Below are 8833 nucleotides of genomic sequence, written 5' to 3' on the forward strand. Positions count from 1 at the left end.
AAAAGCAAAACTCCTCAAGAGAAGGAAGGACACAAACCTCCTTTTATGGCACAGTCCTCTGCTTTCTGGCATCATCTTATGCTGCTTTGTCAGGATGGCCAACCTAGGATTGCACATGCTAGTCTAAACACCACGCAATCAGGGCCTTCCTCCCTCCCCCCTCCTCCCCAGCTGTTGTTATGGTGATGATACTGATATGTGCTATAGGAAAGGTGAACCCTAACTGCCCTACATCTAAAGTTTCCCCAAAGGATGTGTGAAGGAGGAGCTGGAGGAACTGCCTCCTCATTACCAAACAATAGCTTAGGGACTGGGGTAACAGCCGGGAACAGAAACCTGGATTCTTGTTTTCTTCAAATGGAGAAGATTCCAGCTGAGGATGATATCCCCATCCTCCAGGAAGTAAAAGAAAAGGTTCACAGTATCCCCTTCATGGGGGCTTGAACACTGTAAAATGCAAGATTTGTGGAGCTGAAGCAAAATTAGCAAAAAAGAGCTTCTTGTATCCAATGACTTTCTATGCAAAATGCATAAACATATCAAGGGAAGGACAGTAACTCCAGAATTGTTCTTTGCAACTACAGCATTTGCTCCTCTATCTCTACTTTCCTGCTTCTCCCACCTGGATTTCATCTCCAGACTGATGGTACGTATCTCTGTAAGGTCACTCCCTATGTTGTTATTAAGTTTCAATATGTACTTATATTTAGTACATTTAGTAATCCAGTCTGATATGGGGTTGATTCCCAGAAATGGTTTGCATTATTGTGCAATTGTGCCTTGAGCTCTCCCAGACTTCAGGTTTCTTCTACTTATTGACTCAGTATGGTTCTACTTTCTGTGTTATAAGTAGCTTCGCAGGTAGGTGCTTTCCAAGCCCAAGGAGTACAAAGTCACTGACTTTAATGGCTGACATACTGTTTCCTAGTTGACATGGGTGACACCACAGTGATAGTGTAAGGTCCCTACAGCCTGGAATTTTTTCCTTCCTCCCAGCCCTACCTACTCTGCTGTATGGAGGATGCTTTGTTAACCGATGGTCTTAAAGAAATTCTTTGGTGTATGATATTCCTTGCCCTGTTTTTCCTCTTCTGTTACATGATGTCTTCTATTCAAGCAGCCAAACTAGCGCTGGCAAACAGCCTCTCTCTAGGTTTTTTACACATTGCTGCAAGGCAAAATAAACAGTTGTTTCCAGTTTGCATTTTCAGGGCTACAGATGTATGCTAATTATTCTTTCAGTCTGCTAATGGAAAACTGAAAGACATTTAAATGTACTTCTCTAAGGCAGAGACCAGCCTACGGACACCTATCCCTTCTAACTTTGGGCTACCCAGAGCACAGTATAATGTCATCTCCTCCCTTTATGTTGACTGTGAAGGTATTTTCAGATTTCAGCAGGGCTTTAGAAAAGGCCAGGAGACAGAGATTAAATCCTTCTGAAATTCAAGAACATTATGTGTCTTTTTGGAGCAGCAGTGATGCCAAGGATAATATTTGGGTTGACCTGAGACCATTTGAAGGATGGGGAGCTTCAGAATGGGGTGATAGGAACTACATCATAACATGGGAAATTGTTTTGTTAAGATGCTGTAGTATTTACTCAAATTTCTTACCTTCCTTTTGTTTTCTAGAACAAAAAATTAATACACAACAACAAAAGACCCCACCAAAGCCAGGTCTCATATACCCTTTAGGTAAAAAAAAGTGTTATCAAGACTGTCATGTCAAGTAGTCTGCGTAGAAGAAAGGAAAACTGGAAATGAATCTGCAGTTTATTTCCAATTTCTGTATCAAGTTTAGAACTGGCTGTTAAACAAATGAATGAAACAATCTCAGATGTGCAAAGCCAGTAATGCAGAAACCTTCCCAAGAGGAGGAAGCAAGGATCTGTTTCCTTCTTTAAGTTTTAGAAGCTTTATCTCATGATTCTTGCTTGTCTGCCAAATATTTCTTGGAATCTTTCAAATAACTGTTTATTCTAGTTGCTCCTGTTGTGCTTCAGCCAAACTACCGGGCCCTCCTCTGTTGATGCTGTCTCTCCTGGAGTCCAGAGTCAAGTGATGTGCTACCCCGGCAGTGTGCTACACCTATGTTTTAAGCATCTATCTGTTCTATGGGGGTGTGTGTATCTATGCACAGAATAGGAATGTGTGTACACACATACATGTCCATGGTATGTAGAGATCAGACCTACAGATGACACGGGGAAGTCTTGAAAAGTACCAAGGTACCTAAAGATATAGCAAAGTACTGATGATCAGCTAAATCCTAGCACCTTTAAAAAGCTGGCTCCACAACCTCTTCCTGCCTGCTCCACACAGGCTACTTTCCAGTGTTTGTTGCTATATTTATCACAGGAATTACAGTATTACTAAGAGGCCTCAGGCAGACTCATTCTCCCTTACGCCTCTCAAGCATACAGCGGAAAGGTCTTTACTGCTCAGACAACACCATTGCAAACAGTTTAAATGTCCAAGCTCTCTACATTGTCATCACTTTTCCAGCATTATCAGGAAATCCTTTCATCTATCCTCAAATGACAATTGTATATACTTACTGTCAGCAATCACTTGCTCACAAGATTTTTATTACCCTAAATGCAGGAAGACTTGTTAATGCATTATTATGATGGGGAAATCAGGAGATGAAGAGTTAAGACTGAAAACTCATCTTTCCTTTTGCTGTCTATGCTTACAAAAAATTCATTCCAGTTGGGGGTCCTAAAAGGTTCTTTACACAACAATAAAAAGAAGAGATCTGTCAATTAATGTAATGGTAACTACCATTTCTTGTGTCTTTTTTTCAGTAAGAACATACAGATTGACTTGACAGGCTACAGATTTCACTGAATGGGGCACCCTTCCTTCAGACAAAACATACATCCAATGATTTCCATGAGACTAGCTGATGAAAATGATTCAGTGGCTTCAAAATTACAAGGAAAACTATCTAACAAAAAGCCTGTACAGTATGGGTATGAAAAACTTTAATTGCTTATTGCCTCAAAACCTCTGAGACAACTGTCTTCATTCTGGGTTAGCTTCATTTGGACTTAAAGTCATGACACTGCAGGAGAAAATGTATTCATCTATTGTCATTTACACAAAAAGATCAGACTTGCACATTTGGGGCTAGTTATTTAAACTAATTAAAAAAGAGAGAGATTTAAAGAACTGAATTTTAAAGAAGTTTTTCCAAATATCCCTGTCTGTGCTAACAACAAACACAGAACATCTTGGCCCCAAAATTATTCATTTGCCAAACAAGAGCAACTGGAAAGGTTTTACTGTATGGTTCAACTTTATGTATAAAAATTACTCCATTTTATGCTCCAATCCTCAGACGAAATCTGGTTTTAAGTCACACTTGAAGCAGAATGCAGGAGCATGGAGAAAGTCCATCAGCTGCTGAGGTTCCCCACCTTCCGAACACTAGGAGAATTCACACTTCACTCCTTGTTGTTGTTATTGAACAATATTCAATGAGCTGATAAAGTCACTGAAAAGGCACTCACACCTACTCTAAATATGACCAGATATCTGCAAATAAAAGTTTAAATGCTATCTAAGCAACATGTGTCAACCTGGTGCAGAAGGTTTAGAAAGTAAAAAACAGTTCCATAAAGGACTCACTGCCTTAAATGTGCTCTGTTCAGATGCACCAGAGCATAAGTCATGGGAGCGCTGCCTGAAGAAGCCATGACTTCACCATTAGTTCCTTGGTTATGACAGACCTTTGCAGTGATCAGCAAATCATGTCTCAACTCAGAAAGGAACAAACAGAGACCTGCCATGAAAAATTGCTTGCAGATCTCCAAGGAGTGATGTATGAGTGAGGTACATAATTAAAGAGGGAGAGAGACGGAAGAAGCTCTGAGTTGGTAAAGGAGAAGTCACAGGAGACTCATATTTAGTAACACGGCAAAAGTGAGGTCATAAAACAGAGCAACCAAAAGGGGAAAAAGGAGAAAAGCACATGGTGAAGGACTGGACAGGTCCCAAATGGCCAAGGAGAAAAGCTCAAAAGACTGCAGATTGGGTTTTGGCAGAAAAACACAGAGAAAGATCTGTTGTCTATTTCTGATGGACCCTTTGAAGTTTTCTGGATCTAATCTGATTTTTGTCTGTCATTCTTTGCCAAAAAAGATAAACTCTGCCAGGGAGAATCTACCTTCCCTTATCCTTATACTAATAAGAAAACAAAGGGTCTGTTTTAAATATCAAACACTTAAAATGGAGAATCTTTCTTCTATGATGTGTTTGAGAGTTTGATTTTTCCAAGCTGTCATACTTGCAATCATAACTGACCAAAGTTGTTCCTAGTTAAGTATCTTGCATTTTACCAAACTATGTCAGAACACAGGCCTTGGTCCTACGCTGAAAGCTTCACCACAGTCAACCCACTAGCTCCATCCATACTTCACTGAACTGGAAGAGAGAGGTTTATTTACTAAAATGCCTGCGTAGGGGTGTCCAAACTATATATATTTTTAAATTTTTTTACTGATACTGAAAGTCTTCTGGAATTCTGTCACTCTGTAGTAGCAATTTCTTTTAATAGTATCTAATATTATATTACACTATAATACTGTAGTGTTATTAGCCTTATCTTTTTAGGCTCTAGTCTAACAAAGTCTTTAAGCATAAGCTTACCTTTAAGCCCTTCCCTTGGATTACTTTAGTTCATACTTTAAGGTGCCTTACTTTCATGCCTTGCTGGATGGGAGACATAGCCAACAATACTGAAAAAAAGCACTCAGCAAGAAATTGTCATGTAATCCTTACATTTATGATGCTCAGCCTGCCACAGACACTAGTTCCCATTAAAATGACAGCATTTACTATGTATTACTCTAAGCAATATACTGAAAATTTCATACTCATTTGCAACTCTAATACATTAAAGTGCCCCAAATACCATTTTGCCATTGCTATTGGCAGATGCTTTTTAATAGTGATATTCATATATAAGCATTGTCAGCTAACTAGCAGATCTGGAGTTCAAGTAGGTGTTAATTCAGAGTAGCAATAAAGGAACTGGACAAGACAAACAGGGGTCCAGAAAATAGGAAATTCACCTTCAGAAGACAGTAAATACGCCTTCATAATAGTTAGTGTGACACCGTCACTTTAAATGCTGCCTTCTCCTCCCAGCACAAAACATTCTCAATAGCTCTAAACATCCATGTGTTTTACACTAAAATACATCAGTTTACCTGCTTGGATCTCTTTTGTATTGTCCCAAATCAACTTTACCATCCCTACACAAACTACTTGCGTTTACCCAAATGTAGTTCTTGTCTCCCCAGCTGTATGATCCTAGATTCCTGTTCAATAATGGCATCAGCCATTTACTTGGGCATGCTCTTATTTTATTGAGGTCATTCCAGACTTTTTCCTCTGCTCTCTACAGCTGCATTAACAGCTTCCTTCCTATTTTTAAATCAGCAGCTAATTTCAGCAACTAAGTGCTTATTGTTTCTTCAGGGTCACTCATAAAACAAACACCATTATTGATCTTTCTGGATCTACCACTAGTTTTTCCCTTTTATGTCATCTGAGTGGATATTCAAGGGGCAATTTCTCAATAAGCCAGGACATCTATCCTAGATAAACTAGGGTATCTGAAGAAAGAGATTTTTCTGTCTATGTGTGCTAATACAGCTCCTATCATGGCAGTAGCCAAGCAACTCATAAATGTTAGTGATTTTGTCTCCACAACACCTTTTTAAAGGGAAAAGTGATGCTAACTGTCTTTTACAAACAGGGAACTAAGACACAGTGCTTCAGAGGCAAAGACCACTCATGAAATGTAGAATGAATTGAATCCTTACTTCCTATACTTTAACTACAACAGCATCTTCCCTCTAGTTTTCCATGCACCATGGAAACACAATTGCTTACTTGTTGGATTACAGCAACTGATGACCTGGCCAGTTGGTATTTATTCTGCATTTCTGAAGAGCATCTGAAGACAACCAACATCACAGGCTAACATAAAACCTGTGTTAAATCAAACTGCTGCCATTATTTTATCTACCGTTATTAATTAAGCTTCAGTACAATTCTTGGGGCCTAAACCCCAAACCTATTCAATGTCCTCCAGTTAAGCTAAAGGAAATTTTGGCTTTGCCCAAGAAAACATGATACCAAAATGCAAAGCAGCCCTTCCAGGTACTAAGACCTAATTGACATCTTTCAGACATCAAGTATCTAAAAGCATCTTCTGAAGAGAGTGGTTTTATTCACCAATTCTATTTTAACGGGGAATGTAAAGGTAAGATTTACTGGCCACTACCATTTTGGCTAAGTGTGGCAAGTTTGGTCCTTTTCAAATTAATTCCACACCAATCCACAAAGAAACTTTAAATGCAGTTTGACTGCTATAATGGACCACCAATTATTGGACAAAATTTTTCAGTGGTCCCTGGGCATATCATCACTATCTGGCCGCTTTCTTCACGGTTTCTCTTTCTTTACTCACAGTGATGAAAGTCAGGCTTGCTGGTCTTGTTCTTGCTGCTTGCTAGATCAACATACCTCCAAGGAGAGGGGGTGGAACGCTAGTGGTCTAGGAATAGCGATTGCTGCCTATGCTGGATATGTCTGCAGTGCTGTGCCACGTGGAGCTGGCTGAGCCCACAGTCATTATACCTAATGAGAGACAAGAGTAATTCAGCTTGGTGCAGATCTGCACTACTGCAGCTGGACTGCTTCTGGGATCCCAGTGTCATTTTCTGTATGACACTACCGATGCACACAAAAATATATGGCTGATTCTGAGCCAGGTCAGTTATGTCTGTCATTAAAGGGCAGGCGGAGTCCTTCTGTCCTGCTTTAACACTTCTTGGGTTTATTAAACACAGTTTAAGAAGTTTGTCCCTAGACAGGATATCCATGCCAGAGATGCAAACCACCATTTGGTAGGAGCAATAACACTGCCATTCAAATGTATTGTTACTCGTATTATTAAGCTAGTATATTAGCATGAAATACTTAAGTTTTTACATGAGACTACAAAGATCAAACATGCTAATTGCATAATGAATAAAGAAGTAGGTAGCAAACACTCAAGGATCTGGAAACAAGTGAAACCCCTGGAAAAAAGGCATTCAGTTAATCAGAGTACCTGAGTTGCATTCTCAATTCAAATACTCCTTTTCTTCTTATTTGTATATCATAATGTTTTCTGGGAAACAAAATAAACACTGGTGTCCTCACCGGGTTTTTCCTTTGCTTAAGGAAGTGTGCATCAGGCAAAACTTGGCAACCAAAATGAAGAGAAGTCCTAGGAGAGATGGCATGAACTGTATTTTTCACGAGGTTCAGGCAGGCATCAGCCTGATCTAACATGAAGTTGTATGTAACTGCATCACGTGTTACAGGAGCGCACCCTGCGCCTCCTGACACTTGGGTGAACTACAACCCAGGACTAAGGCTCCCCTAGCCTGACTGCTCTCTTCCTACCCAATGGTAGATTCTGTGCTCTCTATAGTTTCTACCTCCGCTTGCTAAGTCATGTTAAAACTAGAGACTGCTTTGTCTTCACTTGAACTTTACATCCTGTTAGTTTGCACAAAGGAAGTAAGTTACATTGACAGCACACCTATTTTTTCCTAGTGAAGATGTACTCTGTTGGATATTATTGCCATTCAAATACCTATTTAGACATCCAGTCAAAGGCTATGACCAGCTGCATAGCATATAATGATTTTTTTAAAGGGAAGAAAATGCCATTAAAACAAAAGGCCCTGTTCTGCTTCTGGGTAAACAAATGGAGTTTTACAAAGGCTCAAAAAGGAAAGGGATTAACATGCTTCAGTGTGGTAGTGGTCTCAACTGTTCACATTAAAATTTTCACAGTAAATTAAACCATGACAGAGGTAGGAAAGAAGTCAATTTTCAGTGGATCATGCTGTTCTGCTGACATAAATTGCCATTTTTTAGGGAGTATATCCACCAATCTGCATAAGCGATAGAATAACAAAACTGCAACCGAGTGTTGATTAAGGTCGGCTTTCTGCACGCTAATTTTGGTCTGCCAAATAATTGAATGCACCACCTTATTTACATGCTTCTAGATATTTAGCACCCTCTATTTAGCACCCTCTCACTATTCTTTCTTCACCAACCTTTGCTTAAGCCTTGGTGTTGGCCTTCCCTCTTTGTACAGTGTCTGCTGTTCAACACCACTTCTGCTTCCTCAGTTATACTCAGGACACCTTTCAATTCACTTTCCACCACTTACACCCATCCTTCTCCTGGACTCTCTTGTCAAGGCTAATGCTAAATGTCAGTCCATCCTTATCCTGCTCATCTATGTTTTCCTGCATGTTGCGTATAACACATCATTATCTTCATGCTCTTTAAAAAGCATGTAGAAGATGATGGCATGAAGCACTACCCAATCATCCTGGTAAAGTTGGAGAAGACAAGTAAATACAGACTCTCGCTGGCTGATGCCTGCTGCATGTGTTACACAGTGAGTTTACACAACAGTGACCAAAAAGGAGGGAAGGTATGGGCTGTGTAAGTGTGCCATGGTACCAGGCCCCCTGGAGAAAGCTCTGCTCTGCATTATTGTAGCGGCACCAAAAATGGATGTTCAAATACAATGGGACACTTATCTGACTGCCAAATGCCCACGATGCCTTTCCACCTCAGTTACATCATGGCGGTGTAAAACAAAAAATGACAAAGGACTATGAAAGAAAGTCAACATAAAGCCAAAATAAAGTGGGAGGCCCAACACCCCAAAAGCCTGCGTACAGAGGGGTGGCAGCTGAGCTGCAGGGATGCCAGCGCCCCGTATGGGCACGGCCATACCTCAG

General features: G+C 40.1%; 1 protein-coding gene across 1 annotated transcript in view; it reads right to left on the reverse strand.

Annotated features, from left to right (window-relative positions):
• Window positions 1-8335, reverse strand: part of HDGFL3 (HDGF like 3) — a 36532-nt gene extending 28197 nt beyond the window's left edge. Inside the window, 1 exon segment of the mRNA XM_035899564.1 lies at window positions 8251-8335. Coding sequence (XP_035755457.1) covers window positions 8251-8335 — 85 coding nt within the window.
• Between the last annotated feature and the right edge of the window lie 498 nt (window positions 8336-8833).

This window comes from Egretta garzetta, unplaced genomic scaffold (genome assembly GCF_000687185.1).
Source record: "Egretta garzetta isolate BGI_Z169 unplaced genomic scaffold, ASM68718v1 scaffold287, whole genome shotgun sequence".
NCBI classification, from domain to species: Eukaryota; Metazoa; Chordata; class Aves; order Pelecaniformes; family Ardeidae; genus Egretta; species Egretta garzetta.